Source organism: Protopterus annectens, chromosome 6.part0 (assembly GCF_019279795.1).
Source record: "Protopterus annectens isolate FY-2018-M chromosome 6.part0, PAN1.0, whole genome shotgun sequence".
In the NCBI taxonomy this organism is placed as follows: domain Eukaryota; kingdom Metazoa; phylum Chordata; order Ceratodontiformes; family Protopteridae; genus Protopterus; species Protopterus annectens.
This window is the reverse complement of record NC_056737.1, coordinates 1,022,864,410-1,022,890,998: the sequence shown is the minus strand read 5'-3', so window position 1 is coordinate 1,022,890,998 and position 26,589 is coordinate 1,022,864,410. Positions and strand designations below refer to the sequence as shown.

General features: G+C 38.1%; 1 protein-coding gene across 1 annotated transcript in view; it reads right to left on the bottom strand.

The window, feature by feature from the left end:
- Positions 1-26,589, bottom strand: part of LOC122804650 (ADP-ribosyl cyclase/cyclic ADP-ribose hydrolase 1-like) — a 359,461-nt gene that overhangs the window by 77,038 nt on the left and 255,834 nt on the right. The window contains exon 5 of the mRNA XM_044074633.1: positions 5,583-5,656. Within this exon, the coding sequence (XP_043930568.1) occupies positions 5,583-5,656 (74 nt within the window). The remainder of the gene's footprint in view (positions 1-5,582; positions 5,657-26,589) is intronic.

Genomic DNA, 26,589 nt, shown 5'->3' with positions numbered 1-26,589 from the left:
TAGTTCCTTTAACTATGTTCTGAGGTCTCATTTGCTCTGTGAAGAAATAGAAAGTCAAAGAGGACTGGATCTTTCATTGCTTAAAAGGCTAGGAGTAAATCTCCAAAGAGGGAGAGAATGAGTAATGGGAATCAGGGTTGCCAGTCTCTCCAGATTACTAAGATTTTTGAGGCCAGAGGTCTTTTCAGTTATTATTGTTGAAGGATTGCTAAAGTGAGTGATATGTTTAGGCAAATACATTTCAAAAGGTGCATTATATTCAATAATGGGTCTCGTGAGATAGACTTAAAGGGGAATTAAGACTTTCTTGGATCTAATGAAGATGCCTTTAGAAATTAGACAAGCTAGATAGGAGGATTTCCAAAATACTGTAGAGACATGACGTTGAAGCAGTAATGAATCATCAACAAGAGTGCCTAACTCCCTTATGATAGTAATGGGTTGGAAAGGTGTGTCACCTATATGGTATGGGAAAATATTTTGTTTACCAAAAAAAACTCTGCTACAGATTTTCTCATTTAATTTGAGACCATTGTCCTCACACCAGTTGTTAACATGGTCTAACCCATGTGGGAGCAATTGTATATCAGTGGAAGACCGAATAACAGCACCCAATTTACAGTCATCCACCACGGGGGGTTGTTTTTAAATTTTTCATTATATTTGGTGCACATAGGGACTACCTTATAAATAAAACTATTTAAGTGGGACTAGACATCAGAGAGACACAGGCAGTAGTTTAACTATGAGATGAATAGATGTAGGATTACAGAGGAATTTATTTATACCATGTAACTGAAGAAGGTTTGCTTTTGAGAAGTCTCTAAACACAGATTTTTTCAGGGGGAACACCACCAGTTTTAAAGCAAAAGGTCATTAATTTATGGTCTGATTTAACAAACAGGGTGCTATATATACATACACACACACACACACACACACACACACACACACATATATATATATATATATATATTTATATATGGATTTACCTGATAACATAACACCGACAAGCGAAAACACCAACGAGATCACCGACACCACAACACCAAAAGTTGAAAAGCACGAAAGTTCACATGCCCGACAAACCACAATCCCAACAGTCATCAAAAGAAAACAAATACCTTTTCCGAAAAACACACACACAACACAAGCATACCAAAAACCTTGCAAACCTACACTAAACCTTACATACACAAATATATATATATATATAGTAGATTACCAAGAAGGGGCCATCGCTGTCAGGACTAGTTCAAGGATATGTGGGCTTCGGGTCTATATTAGAACATCGAAGTTTCACAACTTCGAATGTTGTAATATCGACCCCTATTCAGCGAATGCTGAAAATAGCGAAGCTGCAGAAAACCTAATTTTTTCCTAGGGAAAGAATTTGGTTGTCCATTTTTGTCGCTTCATGATTTTCAGCACTGTGGTGGAAAGTTACGGGTCGGGTTCAGGTAAGTGTGCGATTGTGTGGACATGAGGATTAGGATGGATTAGGTGAGTTAGGGTTAGTGCACGGGTCATGTAAATGTGCGATTGTGTGGATGTGAGGGTTAGGGCGGGTTAGGTGAGTTAGGGTTAGTGCACGGGTCATGTAAATGTGCGATTGTGTGGATGTGAGGGTTAGGGCGGGTTAGGTGAGTTAGGGTTAGGGCACGGGTCAGGTAAGTGTGCGATTGTGTGGACGTGAGGGTTAGGGCGGGTTAGGTGAGTTAGGGTTAGGGCGCGGGTGAGGTGAGTGTGCGATAGTGACGGACCATAGGGTTAGGGTTTGGGTTAAGTGGATAGTTAGTGGTGTATGTATAGTTTAGTGTAGGGTTATATGTAAGATTTTAGGTGTGTGTATGTGGATTGCTGTTTGTTTGGTGTGCTTGTGTTGTGTGTATGTGTTTCAGAACAGCAAATTTTTTCCCTAGGAAAAAAATCGCTGTTCTGCATGTTTGATGTTGTCAGCGTTCGCTGAATAGGGGTCGATATTAGATCATTCGAAGTTGTGAAACTTTGGTGTTCTAATATAGACCCTGGGCTTCTAGTAGGATGTTTAACTATTTGTAAATGAGAGTTAGCATTTATAATGTCATAGGAAGTGCTGGGCATGCTGACCATTGACAATGCTGGTCAGACAGTTTATTGATGAATAATTTAAGTTTCCCAGTAGAAAGGTATTGGGTTTAATGGAGATTTCAGTTATCTGTTCAAGTCTGGTGCAATTACGTAACTAACTAAAAAAATTCCAGAATTCAGACAATATTTACAATAAATGCCACAAACAGCAGGAAGTAGTCAGTGACAGCTGCAAATATAAGGTTATCATTTAAGTCTTTACGCTACAGTCACAGTCAGAAATTCAATTCATTTGGAAGTTATTTTTAATGTTGCATTGAATGTACATTTCTCTGTGACGTACTTCAGGCTGTAAGGACTCATCACCAAAGCTTCCCTTTGTTGGTTATTTAGCATCTCTCTGAATTTGTTCTTTAATTTGGAATCTGAAACCATCTGTCCTGTAATCACATAGATTATGTCTCCATTTAATAGTAACAGACAGTGAAATACAGTTTGAAGGGTATAGAAGCCAAGGGAATATAATAGAAGTATAGGTAGCTGGTGATCTAACCCTAACCATTGCAGCTTATGTAAGGATAACCGGTGATGTTTCTGGCATGATGCCTTGGGGTAAGTAAATAATTTATTGCATGCTTGCTCAAGTTTATGTTGATGGAATTTCAAGAATCCAGTAAGAGGGTAGGCAGGGTGGAGGCAGGGTAGAAGCAGGTGTAATTGTACATTTGAGGGTCTAGCAGTATCTAACAAAAATGTTCAGTCCTGTTAGTGTCTCCTAAGTTTTTGTTTAGTCCTGACTAAAATTATTCGGACATAAACTGAATATTAGCTGGCTTTCAGTGAAATACTCAGGTGACTTTGCCAAGCTTTGTTCCTCAAAAGGAAATTATTCTGTAAAAATAATGCTGAGATTTGATTTAGATGAAGCTGCAGTTCCTAGGTTTGTGCAACATAAATTTTGCTTTGTTGGCAAAGCTCAGTCAGCTCAGCTCATGAAAGCTTTGGAAGCTGGCCAGCTGTTATATCCTTGCAGGATATAATCAACATTACTAAGGCTACTGCAACAGTGATCATCCGAACATCTACTGTTATGATAAGTCTTACTTGCTCAGTTGTAGTTTGTGCGTGTTTGGTGTTGTGTCTGTTCTATGTCTTTTTGTCTAGTGTATTAGTACAGCTCTGGACAGTGACTTTTGTAACATAATATGTATGGTTTGGTGCTTAGAGAAGGGGTAGAGGTGGGGGAGGGATGATATGGTTTTGTGTCTCAAGTCATGAACACAAACTTGGACTGACACTAGTTATAATCATATCTGTCTGCTGTGGCAGGCTTTACTGTCCTGATGACGTCCTGGATCCTTGCACATTGCAAACACAGTCAATTTACAATGCCATAGCAATGAAATCATTGATTAGCAACTGGTAGAATCGTCATGCAACCCAGAGCAGCATTCGGCAACACAACTATGGCGGAATTTTCAATGAGACTGATAGCCAGTAGCCAAAGACACAATAAAGTTGTACAGTCACTCTGAGTAGAACTACTAAAAAGTGCTACACAGCTACTGAACGCCATCACCTACACTGGTATTACGATATGTGCAACAACATGCAAACCAGTACAATATAACAAAATAGAAAAAGCAGAAAATTAAACAGCCACTCAAAATACAACTTACTGCTAGGACAGCAGAAATAAATTTGAACCCTCCAAACAGTGGCAAAGTATTGTTTTTCACATGATAATCAGTAGCCTGTTTTCAAAGTATGGATTTGGCTCCACGACCATTTCTTTATTCTTCTCATAATAATTTCACAATTCCACATTTCGTTACATCACACTTCTTCATATGTACTATTTCAGATTATCCTTGCCATACTTATTAATATCTTGCTCACTATATTTTCTTCTTTTTTCTATAATAAGCCCCATAGCATGTCCAAATCTATATTTTGAAACATTCAAACTGATATTCATTTTTAAACCTTTCTTATACTTGCTTAAGTCTGTCACATTCCAGGAATACATATTCTATAGATTTCTTCACCTTACATATGTCACATAATCATTCACTCATCTGCTTGTATTCTCCAGACCTAGATTTGCCTGTAAATTTTGTATACTAATATATGCTATTCTTTGTAATAGCTATTTTGTAACGTAAACACAGTTTGATTTTCACATCTGTCCGGATAAATCTGAGACTGTGATTTTTTTTTTTTTGTACATTTTTTCTGGATGGTTTCTAAACTCTTTATTTGGCCTACAACATATTAATAAATATTTTATTATTTTCAACAACTGGTGGAATATGAAACTAGTAAAGTCATTTAACTATGCATAGTTCATCCCTTGTGGTAATAATTTTAAGCATAGTTCCAAGTTGTCTCTTTGCTCTACAATGTAATTGGTTGTCATGTATACCAAAGGAGACTTCAGAAAACACTATGACTCCACAATCTTTATAATAATTAAATTCACCCAACATGCCAGATTCAAGGCAAAGTAGGAGATTAATAAATATTTGGTTTCCCCAAAATATGTCATCTTGCATTTCTCAGTACTGAAATGCAATCCTGATTTGCTAACCCAGTTTGAAACATTGGGTAAATATGAAATTTCACTAAAGTCTTTTTGATTGATTATAATAAAACCGATATTTCAATTGTGTCAGCATATGTCTTCAGCCAGCAGTGCTCTTTTTGGGGATATGATGTAAGTAATAAGTTAGAGTTCAAACAATGAGCGTTTGGGTATCTATCTTGTAACAGTTATAAGATCTGAGAGCTTCCTGTCACTTAACCTAGTCATTACCCAATTTATGACATATGAACTGTATTTCCTTTCTAGTAGTGCCTTAGATATCATTAAATACAATGAGGAATCAGGATTACCGAAACATTTTCTGCTTCACTCAGTTAATGACTATACCCAGTCTACTCATCACTAACTCTTACTAACTATATTTACATCTTTCATAACTTTCTCCTTTCTCTTTAGTTCTCAGGCAATACTTCTTTTTTATCTCCTAACACCAATTTTTCTCCTGTAGAAATTTATCTCTACTGGTATTACTGCACTTACATGAAACCTTGGTACTTTGATTGTTTTCAGATTGCTTGAGTATAGAAGATTTTATCCTATGCCAAACATATATAATCACATTCTGTTTATTTGTGTAATCTGTGAAACATTGCTTTTTTGCCTTCTGAATCCAGATAAGAGCTAAAAAGGGTCCAAGGACCAGCAACCTACCTGCTCAACAAAGAATAAATAAATAAATAGAAGACGTTTTACATTCAGATAGAATCCTGTCGTGACATACCTTTAAAAAGCCACTTCTCAAATTCCAAAAATATGGAGATAGGCAAGAAGACAGCCATAGTGGTGGACCGATAGATGAGGATGAAATAGAAAAAAGTGAGGCAGGCAAGGAAAACAGTGTCTCCAGTGATCAGAACAAATGGTAAGTACACACAGGCCTGTAATTATAGTACATAGTTGTAACTACCTGTCTTTTCTGAATGCTTTATCTGCAGATCCACTAAGCATCACAGTGACAGGACCCGATGCAGCATCTACAAACTAAAAATGAAGAACATATTTAACACGTTAAAATATTACACAGTGTAATTAACTTAATGCAAGAGCAGTTTTTCAAAGACACTATCGCAAATATGTTTGTTGTTTACTCAAGAAAAAGTTGTATTCAAATGTTGCTGAGTCTTTTTTATTTGAAACAGTTTTAGTATGAGATAAATAACATGAGACAGTGAGATAGCTAAATGAATCTGAAGAGGTCTGTGGCCCCCTTTTATATGCCTGAGTTACAGTTAGTTGTAATTACTAATAATACAACATTTAAGATTATTAGTTTCTGAAAGGCATAAAATGCACAAAAAAGAATCTATAACTTCATAAGGATCTTGATTAAAGTACTGATATTCAAGTATGAGAAACGATTTTGCATTATACAAGCATCGATTAGGTACTCTGTAACCTTTAGCAGTTCTTCATTACTTGGATACTTTATTAACTTTAACATTTGCACTCTTTTTTGGTTCCCAGGTCACACTGAAACGTGACTTGGCTTGTTGTATGATTTCTGGTTTAATAATGGCAGATTGTTTCTATGGCTTAAATAATACAACCTCACACTGTAGATAGCACTGTTAAAATAACGAGCATAACTAAAACTGGATGAATATTATTTTTAAAAAGACGGTATAAGTACTTGTGTATGCAAGGTTAATATTGATTGATTGATACTAATATTGATTGATTGATTGATTGATATCTATATGCATTGTTGAACCGTCTCACCTTTATCTCCTAATATTCAATATCTTTCCACAGTGTGCATAACTACAGATGCACCACCGTTCGTCATTAGCATGCCCATGATGAATCCTTCAGTGTGCATAACTACAGATGCACCACCCTTCGTCATTAGCATGCCCATGATAAATCCTTGAGCAAAGGCAGAGCACCACAGTCCATTTATTTTTGCCTGGAAGCACTATTAGAGCATCTGTTCCTTGATGGTGAAAGTAGGGAGTAAGCCAGCATGCTGGTCCCTTGGGTGGTTTACTCTTAGGCAGCCTGCAGACTTGCATAGGCTGTCTGCTTGGCAGAGTTGATATGCTAGCCTCTACAGGTGTGTGGATATACCCAGCCATGGCTAGGTGTAGCCAATGCCTTGGAGCTAGGACCCTTCCTAGCCTTCCTGCTGGACATGAGTCAGCTGGTCTGGCTGTTCAAGCTCTTGCTCAACACTTAGTCCATCAAAATCTCCTGCCACTAATCAAATGCTTATCTGTGATCAGAGCTTTATGACTATATACAACAGGGTCAGTGGTAAGCATACACCACTTTATCTCCAGGCTTCATATCTTCTATATGTAGTAACAAGCATAGGTTAGTACTAGGCTAACTGCCCTTGCGAGCCATTTTAAGCCTAGCCAATTATCCCTTGTGAGATTCAAACCCTGTACCTTGTGTTTGTAAGGCAAACACCTTAACCTTTAGGCCACCCACCCTTTGAATAACTGACAATCAGAACAACAGAACAGAAGGGCTGCTAACAGTTCCTACATTAGAAGTGTATCCATATCCATATACAATAATCTTTTTTATGGCTGGGTTCAGATAAAATCAGCCAGAAGACTCTTTCTTCATCTTTGTTATTAATCCTAGATAGTGGTTTGTGTAAGTGCATTTTTGTTTCCACTATGGCTTACACCCATTCCTGTATTGCATAAGTTGGAGTATACAATACAGTGATTACTAGTAGACAATCTATGCCAAACATGGAGTCCACAAGGTCATTTCATCTTCCTACATATAAAAATGGGGCACAGACATGTTCAGATTCATTATATCATTTCTTGAGTCAGTCCTGTGGGCTCAAAATCTTGATGTTGAATGCTAGATACAGACAGACAGGCAGAAATGTTACTGCATCAGTGAGGCTACTGTGAGACAGGATTTATTTAATGCAGTATATTACACGATGTAATTTTGTTAAGTGCAGTATAATATACACAAACTTTGTAGAAGGCTATTAAATAACTACGATTTAAGCACTGAATGCCAACAGCAATTATGTCAAAGATGCTCACTGTAATAAATGTATTGTATGTATTTCTGGTCCGATGTATTTATTTATTTATTTTTAATCATGATGTCTTTCAGCCACCACATAAAACGTAAATGACAAGCTCATCACTTACAGCAGTTATGTCCAAGAATGACATATTCTAGTTAGTTCTAAAATGAAAATGTGTCACTGTCAATGTACATAACTAATTCAGTTTGCAAATGGGTTACAATGGTTTCTATGGCAATTAACAGTAGATTTTTGTATGCAGAATATACACAATAAAATCAAACTGAGTGAAAAACATATAAATAAATGTTAAGAACATCAGATACAAGTAACAGAGGTGGCATGAAATAACTGACTAGCATTAAAGCAAACCCTAGGCCACAGTTAGTAGATAAATAACAGCGAGGTTAATTAACAAAAGACAGGTTAGCTCTGAAGCAGCTACATTGAGAGATATTAGCGAAGACATGAAACAGAGCTTGTCCCAAGAAAACATTTCTATGGTCAGATGTCCTGAAGCTCTGGACTACAGGGGAAGGAAAGTTCTGAGAAGCTTTCAGTGGAATTTGTATCTGAAATAATAAAATAAAATAATACTGCCTGGTCACTGTGATTTGGGAAGACACAGTATTTTATTAATACTTATTTGATTTGCAGCTGGTAAGCAAACAGTGGCACTAACATAACATGAACAGTGGACTATTCCATGATGATTACAGCGTTTGTAAAAAGCAAGCGGTTAGTAATGATAGAAATCCCAAAGATACATAAATCAACATATCTTTTTTCAGCTTTTTTTGCAACAATGTATTTCAAGTTTGAACTTCAAAATACAATTGGAAAGTGGTTACTTCAGTTTATGCATTACCACATTATTTTTACAGTGGGTATATCAGATCTGAGGTGTGCAAGTGTGCAAGGTCATATGCAGTTTGAACTGAGAATGTGTTAACAGAGCAGGATGGATATAAAAGAAAAAGTCTGGTGCACAATATTTGTATATAGTCCTATCTGACCTTCAGTACTGTAGACTCCTGTATTCAATGTCTGAGTTTATTATTTTCCATATAGGCATCTAGTCTGTTTTAAAGCATAGTCTATATGTTTAATTGTTTGAATTTTAATGGTAATCTATTTCGCAGTCTTACTATTTCTTGTGTTACATATCTGTAGCATTTCTTTTTCACCTATATGTCAAAAAATATGACTCTATATAAGTAGTATGTCTATCATTTTTCCAGCAGATATAAGGCTTGTTAAAATCACCTTTTTTAAGAATACATTCATACATACATACATGCAGATATTTCAATCACTGACATTAATGCCCTTCTAGCCTGCCAATATACCAAAAACAGTTGTTCCCATAATAAGTGTCCAGGCTGTTCTTAAACATATTTAAACTAGTACTTGCTTTAATGTAATTTTGTAGTCTGTTCCATGCATCAGCTACTCTGTCAGAGAACCAATTAGTACACTTCTCATTCCTACAGAATCTTCTACAGAGGTTATCTGATGATTCTATAGTACTTTTTGTTAACGCCACACATTCCCAGAGGTAGTTGTTCCTAAATGCCCTATATACCTGAATAAAATCTCCTCTTAAATATCTGTAAAAGACACTGTACAAGTTCAGATATTTTAGTCTTTCATAATAACTTAAATTTTCACATCCATGGGTGCCCTTAGTATATTTCTACTGTACTCTTTCCAGTTTATTCATGCTTGTTTTCCTATAGGGTTTACATATTGTTATTCCATACTCAGGTTTAGGTCTAATGTAACTAACAAACAATTACTTTATTATGTTTGATTTCCTAGACTTTATAAATCTTTTTATACATCCTATAGTTCTATAACTATCATTAGCCAATTTGTTGATATGATTAGAAAAACTCATAGCTGAATCTACACATATACCCAGGTCCTTAAATGAGTCTACAGTTTCAATCACTGTGGGCTGTATTAAATATTCACCTTTCAATTTATGTCTCCCAAATCTCATATGCTTAGTTTTTGATGTATTTATCAGCATATTATTCTCCTGTGCCCCAATTGTCAATTTAGTCAAGTTCTTTTGCAGACATTCCTTATCTGTAACACTTGTAATCAATTTGCCCAATTTCAGGTCATCTGCATATAGACTGTAAAACACCTCAGATAAAAAAGTTAGGTCTGAGAGATACAGTCTAAACAGTTAAGGGCCTTCATGCATACTGTGATGCCTTCATATTAGTTTTATATGCTGCAAAGATTCTACAATCACCCTCGACTAGAACATTTTTTAAAGGATAGTCATGATTTCCTCTTCACTAAGTGCTTGTGATACTGAATGAACTAATCCCCAAACTCCACCTCCTTTTTTTCTGGTCTTTTCAACCTGTATTTAGTAAAACCATTAAACAGCAAGTGTTTAGTATTTCACAATTCGGTTATTATTATGATCATTAAGACAAGTTCTTGTACGCTTAAGTCTAGTTCCTTTCTTCACTAATGCATTATGCTATTGGGTAGAAATGTTTGGAAAATGTTTGAATGGATTTTTTTTTTGTTTATGTTTATTTATTAAATTTTTGCTATAAATACTAATATTGAGATGATTAAATAATGGAGGATTAAAAATCAATTGAACAGCTGCATGATGGCAGGAATGCTAATATAGGTTATAGCTAGCCTTGTAGTTTACACAGAGTTATGTAAATCATCCAATTGTAATTAAAACTTACATATACTTACATGCAACTAAAGTGACTGAAACTCTAGTGATAAAAGAATAAAACAATAAACACAAGAGCAGCAACAATATTAGCACGAACAATAAGGCGCATCCAGAATGCATTTTATCTTCCTGGTTTGTTGATGATGGAGTTCAGTAGTTGGCAGATCCAAAGTCTTACTTGCCTAATGTATTCAATCTTCTACAACAGTTTAGTGAAATTTCATGGTTGAGGATTAATTGCAAAAATCTGGTTTATTTCCCTTGAATAACAAGTCCAAAGCCCAATTACAGGGTTGCAAGCTGATCCCCGCTCTCTAGTTACTTCAGTCAAATACATGGGTATCGGATTGCATTATGATCTGTGATGTATGAAGAATTTGAATGTTATGGTCTTACTGAACGAAAAAAAAAAAAAACAGGTGCAGAGATGAGCTAGACTGAAGCTTTCTTTCCTTGTCAGGATTGCAGTGGTGACACTTTCTGTTCCTGATAAGGCATATCTCCTATTTGACTTAGTCTTCTCTCTCAACTAAACTACAACAACTGATAGCTACTTTTATATGGGAGGGCCCACATCCCAGAATCTCCCGGAAGAGGTTGTATGTGTCACCTTGCTGAAGGGGGAGCAGGTCTGCCAAATTTATTTTTTGATGCAAAAGCCGCCCAGCTGACAGCATTCTGGCAAGCCAGGTCTCTGCCTTAACCCATTTGGGTACTCCTAGAGTTGGAAGTGACACACTGCACTGGTCACCCAGTACATGGTCAGGATTGAAATAAGATGTGAGACTCCTAGGGTCTCGAGGATAGATCCTGAACTCAGATTAAATGCCTGGTCTTCCCTAAAGAGATCTTCTGTATAAAGGAATGAGTATGTTGCTCCTCACAAACAGTAATTGATTTCATGCCTATTTATTGGTATTCCTGGATAGCCAAGGGCTTTATTTTTGATGGGATATAATGGCATAAGAATATATCTCTCTGGCTTCCTTTCAGAGTTGTGTATTGCATCCTTCCATCTTAGATCTGCAAAAGTGGCACTACCTTCAATGTATTTATTTATTTGTTTTATTTTACATTTGTTTACTGGGAGAAAGTCTGACTGGGCATAGCAACTCATTTTCAGTGGAGGCCTGGGGAGGAAAGCTCTGTAACATTACAGTCAACAGCAGTGTTATTATGTCAAGAATAAAATGTTACAACATATTCAGACTATACAGAAAAATACAGAGATATACAACATAATGCAATACAACATTTCAGAATGGCTGAAGCATAGAACAAAAGTCCAGCCATTTAACACTTAGATTTCTTTTTTTACATCTACAGATGAGAGTGAGTTCTGCAGGAGGATTGGTAGCTGAGGAGTACTGCAGAAGGTCTTACAGTTAAGAAAAGAGAAGTGGGAAGGAGTTTGTATTGTTAGCCAGGTGCTGAGCATGGACAAATCCAGGTTGTGGGCAGGTAGGACTTTAGTCGATTTTTAAAAGTTTGTTTATTGGATTTCACCCTAAGTTTGTAAGGAAGGGAGTTCTAGGTTTTAGCTATAGCATTCGAATAGAGGGACTCCCCTGAGCTGTGCTGTATTTTAGTGACTTCAGCTAGTGCTTTATTGGTGTATCTCAGCTGGAGGACAGTGGAGTAGGGGGAGAGGAGATCACGTAGGGCTGGGGTTTTATTGGGGGAGTAGATTATCTGGTCAGCTAGGGTCAGTTGGTGGAGGGCTAGTATATTTGATAATTCTAGCCAAGAGAGTTGTTGGAGAGCATGACAGTGGTGGATTCAGAAGGAGGAGTTGGTAGCAAATTTTGCAATTTTGTTGTAGCAAGAGGAAAGTTTGTTAAGATCAGACTTGTTTAGATTGACATGAAATGGACAGGCATAGAGTAGTGCTGATAGGAGATGTGTATTTGTGAGGACTGTTTTCATATTATGCATCAGAAAGTTTTTACATCTGTAGAGGGTACCGAGTTTTTTTGTGTACTTTGTTAATGGTTACAGCTTTGTGTTTATCAAATTTCATATTGTTATCAATGATAACCCAATAATTTAGTGTGATTGACTGGTATAATGGGGGTGTTGTCAGCAGCGAAGATACTAAATTGGAAATGGAGACTGTGGCTTTAGGGGGGTGGAAAAGCATGAGGTATGTTTTTTAGTGTCAGGTATTAGCTGGTAATCAGGATTCCATGGCTGAAAAGGATTCTTGGGTTTTCTATTGTAAGAGTTGGAGAGTAGGGCCAGAGCAGATTAGGGTGGAGTCATCTGCGTATTGGACTAAGTTAGTGTGAAGAGTGGCTTTATGTAGGTTCTTTATTAAATAGGGTAAAGCGAAGGGGTCCGAGTACTGAGTCTTGTGGTACCCCCAGAGTGACAGGGAGAAGGGAGGAAAGTGATGTGTTCCATAGAACAGCTTATTGGTGGTTAGAAAGGTAGTCTTTAAACCATGACAGTGTGGATTTACTTAGGTTCAGTTCTAAGAGGATGAACAGCAGTTTGTAATGGGAGACAGTATCGAAGGCTTTAGACAGGTCTAGGAAGGCTGCGGAGATGAGATGGCCATTATTTCAATGTTGATTGATGAGGTTGGTGAACTGGATGAGGGCAGTGGTAGTGCTGTGGTTAGGATAAAACATATGCTGTGTTTCTGCAAGAAATTTGTTGGTTGGAAGATATTGTAGAATTTGTGCATGAATAGATTTCTCTAAGATTTTTGATAAGAAAGAAAGAATAGCAATAGGCTGGTAGTTAGATAGCTCAGATGAATTGCCACCCTTGTGCAGAGGTATTATGTGGGAGATTTTCCAGAGCAGGGGGACTTTCTGTTCAGAGATAGACCTATTAATGAAGATGGAGACTGGGTAGGAGATGGCTTTGGCTGCTATTTGGAGATATTTTGCTGGTAACTGGTCATCAGCGAGTGTGGCAGGTTTTAGTTTGGTTAAATATCTGTGGATGGTTCTAGTTTGGACTGGCTGCAGGGAGAAGAGATTTTTGTTTTCTGGTAGGGTGGTTAGAGATGCAGTGTTTGAAGTAGGGGGTCCTGGTGATAGTTTAAGAATGGAGTTGATAAAGAATTTGTTAATTGAGTTGCTGTGTTGGTAGCTGCGGTATTGAGTTTTGGGGTTGAGTACCACTGCCTTTTCCTGGTTGGAATACTTTGTTTATGGCAACCCAATATTTTTAGGTGTTTTTTTGTGCTTAGACTGAATATCAGAGTAGTAGGTTTTTTATCCAATTAGATTTTTTTGCTTTATTTCTCAGTTCTTGAAGTACTTGTCTATGGGCAGTAGTTTTGTTATTACACCAAATACCCCATGCCTTCTCTTTTTGTTTTAGCAGTTGATGAATCTTATTGGTGAGCCAAGAGGCATAGATCATTTTAGTATGGATAAGTCTGGGTGTGGCAAGATGGTGGAGAATGTTTAGAAGGATGGAGTTAAAGTACTCAACAACATTATCTAGGATGATTCATTGGAGAGGGGACCAGTTGCAGTGGTTTAGGGCAGCTATGAGGCCTTTGGCTTTGAAGTTTTTTGTGTAGCAAATGTGTTCGAGGGAGCTATTTGTTGAGGGTTTAATTTGTTTTCTAAGAATATAGGTTTGAAAGGTGGTCATTAAGCGAGTGTGGTAAGGTGCCATAATTTAAAGTAGTACCTGGACAATTTGTGAGTATCCAATCCAAGACAGATTAATTTTTGTGGTTTTGTCCGTTCCTGTTGGGGAGTAGATGAGCTGTGAGAACCCATGTAAGCTGATGTGTGCGGAGGGAAGGGGTATGTTGATAGGGGTCCAATCAATGTTAAAGTCTCCTAGTATGAGGGTTTCATGAGGAAGGGTTTTGGATGCCAAATATGAAAGGGATTTAAGGGTGTTGAGGCTGTCACCAGATGGGATGTAAGAGCCAAGGACATTTAGTTGTTTGTGTGAATTTAGCTTTACTTTCCTGTATAGGGTTTCAGCATTGTTGAACAGAGAGATATCTAAGTTAACTAGAGCTATGTTGAGGGTATTTTTAAATAGGAGGGTGACACCTCCACCTCTTCTGGTAATACAGTCTTTTCTGAGGATGTTATAGCATGGAGGGAGAATTTGGTCATCTTTTATGTGGGGCTTAAACCATGTCTCAGTATGGAGCACAATGTCAGGGGAGTGTAGTGATAGAGTGACATGTAAATCATCAATGTTAATAAGGACCCTCCTGATGTCAAGGTTAAAAATTAAAAGGTCAGAAGATTTCTTTGATAAATTGAGATCTGGGGGGGGGGGGTTGGGTGTGAAGAATGGGAGTCAAAGAGGGGATCCTGGATTTGGGTTGATGTCTCCACTACATAGTAACTGGGAGATAATGTTAGCAGAACTTTAATGGTATTTGGAGAAAGAGAGGTTATATTCTAGGCAAATTCGATTTTTTGTTTTGTGGTGATGACCATTAAATGGGTTTAGGTCTGAAATGGAATGGTTATAAAGTGATGGTGAGATTCTAATGAAAAATGACTGGTAGTGGGGGGATATTTTACAAGGTACTTTTACTGTATAGGTTAGGGATTATGTTGTCATGATAGGAAGTGAGATGAATAGCTATTGCAGGTGTTATTTTAAGTATCCATTGAAGGGGGTTCATAGTGAATAAGAGAGTTTTTTTGGGAGGGGAAGAGTAGGTAGGTGTTAATGTGAGGTAGGGGAGGTGCAGTTGTAAGTATCTAAAGGTAAGGAACAGTTGGCGAGAGAGTTGCTACTGGTTGATTGGGCAGACAGGGTCTGGAGATGGATAAGTGATGTGATTGGTTGATCTAGGTGGGGAGGAGAGAGGGCATGATGAGGGTAGGAATAAATGTAATGAAAGAGTGGGTGTGTAGGAATGGGGGTAGGGTAGAGGAGCAGAGCGGGCAGTGCCAAAAAGAGAACACAAGCAAAAAACTATCAGGAAGAGCCATGGGTAAATTAATTTACATGTAGTTCTAGTGGGCAGGGTGAAAAACATATTTCAAAGAACTTATAGTTGGTTCTGTTACAGAGGTTAAGTTAAAACCATGTATGGCTATCCTTTAAAATAGAATTAATTTGCACTCTAACTGCACCAGGAATGAGATGTTAATATGTCAGTGCTGCCACCTACTGGTAATGGAGTCAAATGGCAGACCAGAAGGTAGATATAGGGAACAGGCATGGTCTCTGCAAGTGTGCATGGTAATACAAAGCTAATTAGTATAATGTAAAATCCTGAGATCCACAGAAGACACCTACATTATTGTGAAATGGAGTCTTGCTGCTGCGTTTATGGAGTACTTCAGGTGGTCAATGGTTTCAATTATACCCCGGCTGAACTTTAAAATGTGCAGAAGGGATGGGGAATTGCTACTTGAAAGAAGCTCTGTCATACTAGGCCTGTTAGTTTTTATTCTAAGTGGATGGAAGAGTTTTTTAGGAGCACAGGTTTCCAACTAGGTCCATAGCTGCATGGTATAGTGTATTATTTTCACAGGATAACTTTATTTCTGAGTCCCTGATATTAAAATGACAAGATCGGGTATGGAAAGATATGAATGAAGAGATTTGGGACAGAGTTATAGTGGCAGGGTAAATACAGATCTGCCATCTTACATTGACAGACATGAATAAGACAGGAAGTGGACAAGGCACAGGATGCTGGAGGTGCGGTGTAGATGTTGGCAGACATGTGCAATTACTATGATCTTGCCTTAAGTCGGAGGATATTTGGTTTAGGTGATCAAGACCTGAACCTTTCTTCCTTGGACAGTATGGACATTTGGCAACTTAATGTGCCAGACAAACAGTTTCTCTTGAATCCAGTAGAGTGGTTGTGGCTAGTAGTAGTTTTGTTTTTTACTGCATTTTTGACATGGGAAACGTGGTCCACTAGATCACACGGGTTTGATTTACACATATGTGCACAAAGTCAAGATATGTTAAAAGGCTGCTAAGATGGCAGTCTTTAAACAATCCTGGAATATCTTTCTTTTTCTTTTGTTACTTAAATGTACTTTAATTTTGGATGTTTTCAGCTATATTGGTGTTATACATCTAATATTTAGAAAGGCTGTAGTTTTGATATATTTCTATACAATTGTCTCTGTATGAAAATTATTGATTGTAAATTTGTATCATCTTAGTTTCTTATTTGATGTTTTCTCAATAAAAGAATTTGTGAAACAAACACAATAACACTTAAGTAGAGTAATTGCATCAGAGACATGCTCTTTGTTGCCCGTTAGGATGCACAGGCTTGCATCTGTGGGCCAGTTACTGGCTTAGCATTCAGAAGTATGCAACTGAAAATTGATGCTGAATTTTGCATGCATATACCTAGATTATACTAGAGCTTAATGGCTTGGTTCTTGGTGTCCTGCACATCTGAATAAAGCCTTACTATAGCAAAGTAAAAAGGGAGAGGTGTAGATGTGAACCAAGGTTCTTTGCTCTTACATTGAGCAATCTTTAGCTCCATTTGATAAATACTTTGCAACAGCTGACTATATTTTTCTATCTGATGAGTACTGGGAATCTTCCATTGCCTACTTATTGATTTCTTAGCTGACACAATCATAGTATTTAGGAGTCAGGTTGGTCTAAATTCAAAATTAAACCCATATATTATTAATCTCAAATGTGAAGTCATATGTTACAAAAATCCCTCTGAGCTGACTCGCCTTCTCCCAGAATTTCAGCCAAAAGTCTCTGATTAAGGGACATTCCCAGAAGATATAGTCCCATATCAGAAATGATGATTTTTCATGAAAAGATCGACACTTTCTTTCCTTGCCAGCATTTGAGGAAATCTGTGGAGTTTTGGGGTATTGAAACAGGGATTAAAAATAAATGGTGCAAACACTTCCAAATGAATAATCTCCATTTTGGAGAGGCAATGGTTGCAAAACAAGCCCTAACAGCACTACAGACATGGGACTGCTACAGTTCTAATGTCTTTCCGCTGCGATACAGTTTCTTGAGATTATAAAAGGGATTGAAAAAAAAACATTTAGCAGGATGAAATGAATCAGTGAAAGGCTTGGTATACTAGCCCTTTCCATATTAGTAGACTCCTATAATAGGAGTCTCTTCTCATGCTACAATATGTAATTATGCTAAAGATGATAGTATTTAGATAGTCTAGGTAGTGTAATCCTTTGTAATCTAGTTTTAGGTTTCAATGTTTTAGTTCTTTTCCCTGGTCTCTCTTATTATTTATCAGGTTCTAGAAGTTGTATTGATGTTTAATAGAATGTATTTTAGTTTTTCCAGTTGCCTTCTTTTTGTAATCAAGATGCATTGGTTGAAGTGTTACAAGTCTGTAACTTGTTATTTGTAACTTGTTATTTGTACTCATTATAAATCTCTTATGTCCATATGTGGAGCTTTTCTCCCCGGGCCTCTGCTGAAAATGGAAATATATCCAGTTAGACTAGCCCGGTTAACAAATGTAAAATAAATAAATAAATAAATAAATAAATGTAAAAAACTGTGACTCATTAACTGCTTTGATAGCTTTGAAATAAATAACTGAAGTAATAAAACAAGTTAGTTGAGAATAAAACAATAATGTGGGTAAGAGGAATGTCATATTCCTGGAAAAGCTCACTTTGGAACATAAACCCCTGCTCCTGATATAACTGATAGGTAAGAAAATAGCATCTTTAGTGACAGACTTGTATGGAAAAATATTACTGAAGGGCTGCAAATTTTGGATGCATGCTGAAGGGAAACTAAGGTAGCTTAGGTTTTGGCACTGTTTAGCTGAAAAAGTATAGCCTGTATACTCCTGTCAATGTTACTTAAGTAGTGAGACTTACCCACTGTTAGTATGCAGTGAAGATATCCTGAAGCTAAAGACCATAGTAAAAATTGTTTGTTTTGTTCTATGCTCAGTGGTGATGATCAAACATGTTGGCTCAGGTAAATGTAACGTTGCAGTCATAAGAGTCACACAGACTGGGGTCTCTTTAATCAAGCAAAGTTGAGCAAAATTTCATGCTACTGTTGCCTGATATGCCAGCAGCAGGTTAGGTAGTGTTATACCACCACAACACTGAGAAGCACAGTAGTTGGCCATCAAGCCTCTAGCACACCATGGTGCCCAAAGAAAACTGTCAATGGTTTTGTCCCTTTTTTATAGTATAGGATAAGGAAAGCCCCATTGTCAAAGTTTGTGTAACACAGGGTAATTTCAGTGTATGCACTATTTTAATCAGCAGGAGTTTTATTTCAAATGGTACATTCCAAGATTCCCAGCGGTTTAATGGATTATAAATGTTGGCTGTAAATAAAAAGTGTTACATCTTCCTCGTTTCTGCTGTGCTTGAAGCTAGGTTGACACCATTATATTTGAAAAAGGATGTGCTTACTGTACAGGTAAAATTATTTTCAGAGTCTGAAAAGAATAATATTGGGAGAAATCAAGATGGAGGTGAAGGTGTTAACTTTATTGCATGCACGTTCTTTTCAGCTATGCAATATTTTCCAATAAATAGCTAGGGATGATTTGGGATTATTAAAAAAAATATGAATATGTCATCTGTGAAAAGCACCACCCCTCCTTCTGTAGAGAAGGCTTGTGCCGGAAGGTTATCTGCCTGGATGGAGTCTTTGAGAGTCATAGCTCGGGGTTCTGTTGCTATAATGGGATCACTACTGAATACCAAAATTCCACAATCCTGAAATTCTGAATCCCGAGGACCAGAATCTCGAGATTGCAGAATCTCAAATGTAGTGAATGGGGATTGCTGTACAGTGTGGAATGGGAATATTGTTGTTCACTCCACTGTAGTGCGATCTCGGAGTTGGTATATTTAAGTTGGAGGGGGTGTGAGGAGTGCAGGGGGGGCTTGACCCTCTGCATGCATGTTAGAATAATTTGTTGTATGTTTTACTTTTTTTTTTTTAAGTTTTGAGATTCCACAATCTCGAGATTCTGGTCCTCGGGATTCAGAGTCTCGGAATTGTGGAATCTCGGTATTCCATAGAGATTCTGCTATAATACATGACAGTGGGGATAATGGGCATCCTTGTCTATCTCCTTAGAATATACTCAAGAATTTTGAGAGATGTGCCCCTACGTTAACTACAACAAAAGTGCCAGTACAGAGATTTTCCAGGGCTTGAATATATTGTTGAGGAAAATGAAATTCTGCCAGGATTCTGAAAGGACAGGACCATTTGACATTATCAGATACCTTCTCTGTAACTACTAACAGAAGAACTTGTGATGTTTTGTTTTCAGGTCACAGAGTAGCCCTCATGACATTATGTCAGGGTGTTCATCTCCCTACAAAGCTCACTTGTTCTGTATGCATTATTGAAGGAGGGCTGATGGATAGCCCTACAGACCATATGCTCATGAAACTTTTATTGTTAACATTTAGTAGAGATATCGGCTAGATGGTTTAAGTGGGGTTTTATTGAGTTTTATTGAGTTTTAATAGGGGTAAGGAAGAGTGAGTGCTTCTGGGAGATAGGCACTTCTGCTCTCTATGATGCAGAAAGGCAATTGTTTCAAAGAAAACTCAGAGCAGGCATTGGAGTGGCCTTATATACTTCTGACAGTAAGCCATCTAAACTGAGAGCTTTATTGTGTTTTAGTTTTGAAATGGATTGCACAATTTCTTGCTTAATAAAGGGTTATATAATGAACTGTACTTGTTTTGAAGTCAAGGTAGGACGATGGGGCACACATTGGGGAAAAAATTATCATCCTTTGGGCATTAAACAAATGGGGCACACACTGCTCACATGACCAGAAACCCTCTAAAATGCAGTGCTGAGAACACAAGCACTGGAAAATGGGTGAATATACTGTATTAAATAAAATAAATAATTAAAAAAACAACACACAGTGCTGTTTTTAGTGCTTTTATCAATCATGAGTGACTTCATAAGAAATGGTGCAATCTTTAACCTCACTTCCTTATAAACTCTCTTAAATTAGGCATTCAGAAATATTTAAAGAGACAGTGCATCCCTTGGGCATCCCATGGTGACTTTTGAATCTGAGTACATTCACTGATAGTAGGCTTGAAACTTTTCCACCATCTTAGTCGTATAGATCCCTGAGTCTAGGATTTCTTATCTGACTGAGTAGAGAGAAAATAGATTGCCTGGTCTTTTAGCTGTGAGTCCAAGCAAGACTAGATGCAGCTTGAGATGAGATTTCTTAATAATGAACTGTTTTTTCTTTTGTTTATGATTTTTTTGTATATAGGCCTTGAAGGCACTTAGCTCTGCAAGGGAACACCAGTCTCTATGGCTGGATCTCTGGGTCAGTCTTTTAGTATATTCATCTTGCCTGTTTGCTAGTTTTATATGTCATGCTTTTCATGACCCATTTGCCCATGAGTGAAAGTTGGCATGCAAGCAGCATTTACAGACATCCCAAAGAATGTGCATGCCATAATAGTTTACTCTGTGTGAGGGCAGACATTTTTGTGTAATTTTGTTGACCTGTGGAATGAAATCTGACCTTTGGGTTTAGAAAGAGTATAACCTCCGGTGTTTAGAGCATTGGGATACATTTAGTGAATTGACAGTGTAGAGATTCACAATCTGAGTAGGGCAGAGAATAACTTTACAACTGGAAGAAGATTGGTCTCATACTATTTTCCATCTTTACCAATAACATCTATTCAGCTACCTAACAAACTAATATAGTACATTATGCTGATGACACCACCCTTAATTGCTCAGCCCTCTCTCTACAATTACTCTAAGATAGAACCCAGGTAGCCTTCACTACTATAGAAAAATGTCTACATTCCCCCCAACTCATACTAAACCCAAGACCCAGCTCATGATCTTCTACCCATCCAAAACTTTCACCCCTAACTCACCATTCTCAAAAACATCCTCCAATAATACCCTTATGATACCAGTGACCTAAGCCAAGCTATTAGGTGTAACTATTGACCAAAACCTTAAATTCGACAAACATATATCACTAACAATTGCCAAAGTTCATAAAAAACTAGGTTCACTCTACCGCTGCAAGAGCTTCCTCACGCAGGAATCTCAAATCACTATCTCTTGTACCCATCTACTCTCCACCTTACTATACGCTTCCCCAGTTCTAACTGATCTAAACAAATCTCACCTTCTTAAACTATCTACCTGCTACAATAAAATCTCAAAATATGCAACCAATGCTACGTTTCACTCTCACCATTGCCTCTCCCTAAGACAGCTAGGATGGTTAGAACTCACTAACCTACTAAAATTCAATCAACTTCTCCTGACCCATCAACTGCTATACCAACCAAATAAAATCCCTGGTCTCTCTGGTCCACTCATCTTCCATAATACTGCGTGTCAACTAAGATCTTCCAATACCGCCCTACTGACTGTTACTAATTGCTTACATAGCTCAGGCCAATCTCTTTATTCCTATGCTGTTTCTAAGGCCTGGAACTCTCTACCCCCTGACATTAGATGTCTAAATACTAAACATACTTTCAAATCCCTAATAAAAGATCTCCTACTCAAAACTTGAACATATTCCTGTACAGAACAAGACTAATTTCACCTGTTCCTGACTTTTAACATCCCTAGATACTGTGTAGTTTCACTTAGTGCATAGAACTGTGAGCCAGGTGTTTAGGCCACCTTTATAGTTATGATTTCTAGTGTATGTCCCTGTTTGTCTATGGAAACTTCTTTTTGAATTTATGTTCAAGCAATTGTATATTTGTTGTATAATATCTTGTTTCATTGCTTCTCCATATTCTAACCACTGTTTGCTGCATCAGTTGTAAAACTCTGATTTTCCTCCTTTTATATGTTCCATACTTTTTGTACAAAATAGCTATGCTTATATAATTTTGTATTATTTTTATTAATTTTTATAATTTTTTGCTATGTGTCTAGAGCGTTTCTCCCCGGGCATCTGCTGAAAATGGTCACCTTGTACCCAGTCAGACTAACCCAGCAAACAAAAGCAAAATAAATACAAATAAAAAAAGGTCTCTGCTCACATACATCTTGTGTATTTGACTGGATGTGCCAAAGTGGGAAGCGTGATGAGTGAAACACAGGAGAGATGCACTAAGGCCCAAATTAACCAGTGCCCTATCATTACCCATTGATTTAAATACTTGGTATAGGCTGATAGGGAGGGTTAGAGGCCGATGAAGCTGTACAGTCCACAAGTCCATGAAACAGTTAAAATCTCCCATAAATATTATGGAACCCTTCATTTTGTCTTGCACATAGTTACGAATTTTCTTTTGCAGCCTTCACCCTGATGGCTGAATGAAGGTAGAGAGAAATTAAAGTCAGAATTCAACCTACTGTGTGAATAGTAACTCAGGCTATCTCACCTCCTGGAAGACTAAACTTATCTAAAATCTGGAGTGATGGTGTATTGTTAAACAGGACTGTAACAATTTGCACTTATGTGAAGGTTGTACAGAAAAGTTACCAAGTCATATCCCCATGATTGCAGTTTTGGAATTTCACTGAAAAAAAGATGCATCTCCTGCAATGCCAGTATTCTGGTGTACATGTTCTGACCAAGGTGTATAGGCAGGATCACTTGAAGTCTAATTTCTACTAGTCTTTTGAGTTTCTAATACCATGATGGGAATGACCCCCATTCCAAAGTCAGGATACAATTAAAGTCTATGAAATTAGCATTGTTTCAGTCTTTGATATTAGCCAAGAGTGATCTTTTCAGCACCTGTAATGTGCCCAGAATTGCCTCATTTTGTAATGGATACAAAGTTACATATATTTCTAGCATATCTGAGTAAATAATGTCTTTTGGCTTTTCCTGGTTAGGAGTCACCACAGCAGATCACCAGTCCACTTATGATTGGCAGTGGATTTTTATGGTGTCAAGTTGCCAGCCTGGCACCCAACCTTCAAAGTAGGCACACCCACTCATGCACGCACCCACTTGTATGTCTTTAAACTTCACTTGACCTTGGGGAGGATATGCAGACTCCGCACAGAAGGCGCTCCAGCCAAGAATTAAACAGGAGAGCTTCTTGCTGTGAGGTGGCAACTCTAACCGCTGCACCACCACGGCCATTGCAAGCATATCTAAGTATGAATGGAAATTCATTTTTATTAGATCTGTTGCTCCTACTACTATTGGAACTGTTAGTGCATCTTTCTTCCACATCACTTGCATTTCTGCTCACAAATCTTAGTATTTTATGACTTTGTGTTGCAATTTATGTACGACACTGTTATCACTGAGAGAAGTAATTTCAATGTTCGATACCACTTTTGTCTTTTTTCATGGACTACTATATCTGATTTTCTGACATCTATGTTGTTAATGGGTGATCCCATGTCATATAAACTTAATTCTCTGTAAGGCTTTGTGGTTCATGTTTCCAATGTTTCACAGCTACTTCTATATTCTAGTGTTTGCACAAACCCCAGAGTAATAATCACATTACTGTTGCTTTCACTATAAAGGACTTCTGCTATGAGTTTATTACACCAGCAGCAAAATATGTGATTTTTCCAGTTCTTTTTTATAGAACCTGCCATTGTCTGTTTCTTCCACCTTTCCAATGGGGTTTGTAAACCAACATGTATGTAGTCCACTGTCTTGGGCCACCATTTTTAACCTTTTAATTTACCTGTCGTTAACCATTCCTGGTTCACGTCTTGGTCAACATGAGGTTGTTCCAGGAAATAATTGTACTTGACACTGCATTCATGGCTTTTCCAGTTTTCTTTCCTTCTTATCCAACCTTTTTCCTTATTATTATTATTTTTTGTTTGTTTGTTTTTCTGTTGCTGTTGTTTAGTTTTCAGCAAATTCAGTTGCTGTCTGATTTTTGTCTACTTCTGGCTTGATTTCCATTCCATAGGTTCATAGGTTCATAGGTTCATACTAGGCTATCTGCCCAAGGGCATTTATAAGCCTAGCCCAGAGTTTTGTGGCTTTCGCCACCCCTTTAGTTTGAAGGATACTATGCCCATTATTTTGCTGTGCCTCTGTCAAGCAGTGACACTGAGGTAATCCCTGGGGTATACCTGCGATCTCCCATCCATTGGTCATGATTCCTCTTGAACAAGGCCAGTGAGGTGCTCTGCCTCACATGTACCGGGATGTTGTTCCACAGCATAGGGAGTCTCTGGGTGATGAATCTGTCCCTCCAGCATGTCCTATTAATAGCCGTGTCGAGGTTTAAGTCTCTTGCCCTTGTAGTTCTGATGGATTTAGATTTTTTGAGGTGAAGCATGTACATCAATTCCGGGTTGGACATGGCCTTGTATGTCAGGCACAGGTCTCCTCTGAGCAGACGGTAAGCGACTGAATAGAGCTGGAGTTCCTTCAGTCGGGCAGCATAAGACATATTTTTGAGACCCTTTATCCTTTTGGTGAGGAACTTTTGGGGCCTTTCCAATTGCTGCAGGTGTCGGGTCAGATACATTCCGAATGGGGCATTGTACTCAATCATTGGTCTGATGAGTGATGAGTACAGGGGAACGATGACCTCCCTTGATCTAGATGTGAATCCCTTCATGATCAGGTGGGCAATGTAGAAGGTCTTCTTAACTACTTTGGCAACGTGAGTGTCAAACGAAAGGTTACTGTCAACCTGGGTACCCAGATCCCTGATAACCTCTTCTGTGCTTAGTGGATTGCCACCTATATGGTAGCTAGTGGTAACCTTGTTTTTCCCGAAGGGTATGACTATGCATTTTTTGGCATTTAACTTTAGGCCATGGCTCTGGCACCAGTTATCCATTTCTATAAGACCATTTTGAAGGATATCTGTGTCAGATGTGTTCTCGACTATGGCGCCCAGTTTGCAGTCATCTGCAAACTTTGTCAGCCATAACCCTCCTGTGTTTGCTTGTACTTCTGAAAAGTAGATGCCGAACAAGAGTGGGCCCAAGACTGAGCCCTGTGGGACACCACTTGTGACAGGCTTTGAGTCTGACATGGCGCCAGCAACTCTGACCCTGTGGGTTCTGTCACTTAGCCAGTTTGCAAACCATCTTGTGACGTATGGGTTTACATTTAAGCTGGTGAGTTTTTCAATGATACCTGAGTGGGGTATTGTGTCGAAAGCCTTTGCCAGGTCGAGGTAGGCTGTGTGGACTGCCTTGCCCTCATCAATGGCCTTGGTGACTGTCTCGAAAAAGTCAACCAAGTTTAAAAGGCATGATCTGCCTTTGACAAAGCCAAACTGGGTTGGATCCAATGTCTGCAAGACCCCTATGTCTTTATTTATGAGTTCCATTATGATCCTCTCCATAGCTTTGCAGATCAGGCTTGTCAAGCTGATGGGATGGTAATTTCCAGGGTCAGTGGAGGCACCGCCTTTGTGAAGTGGGACCACAGTTGCCGTACGCCACTCCTTGGGTACGTATCCTGAGGTGAGGCTAAGATTAAACAGCTGCCCTAACTGTGGGTTTAATTCCTCATTGAGTTTGTGGAGCACACAACCGGGGACACCATCTGGTCCCATGGATGCTGTGTTTATTGCCTTGGAGAGAGCAGTTCTCACCTGAGCGTTAGAGATGTTTGGGGGGCTACAATCCTCTGGTATAGATATCTCTCCTTTTGGCGGGGGGAGAAGTTTGCACTGAACCTGTCAGCCAGTATGTTGGCAATGTCTGTAGGTTCAGTGATTTTTACATCATTTTGAACTAATTCTGAGCATATCTGGGAGTTTCCTCCCAGGTTTCTAACATAGCTAAAAAAGGCCTTATGATTGTCTTTTGAGTCCTTAGCGACTTTTCTCTCAAAATTTGCCTTGGATGATTTTATGAGAGATCTTAGTTTTTTACTTATAATGATCAAAGGTGTCTTGATACTGAAACACTAAGCTAAGAAAATATGTCATCTCAGACTTCTTCTCATCACATTTTAAAACTTTCACTCTATTGAATCTGATGAGGTCAGCAGATATGTATGCAGTCCCACACAGATCTATACAAGTAATCAATTTCGAAAAGGCCCATGCCTCCTTCAGAGTGAGGAATATATAATCTTGGTATACACTACACTGATTTTTATATATCATTTGGTAAGCATGAAACAGTTTTATTGGTTTCTTGTCCAATTAATCCAATACTTTTGCAGGCCAGTAATTCAACCCAAAACGGTTAGAACAGGAAGAGAAAATTGATTTATAGGTAGGACTTTACTCTTAGATGTAAAAGCAGTTTTGCATATTAGTTTTAGTTTCGGAAGTAGTCCTTACCAAGTTTTATTCT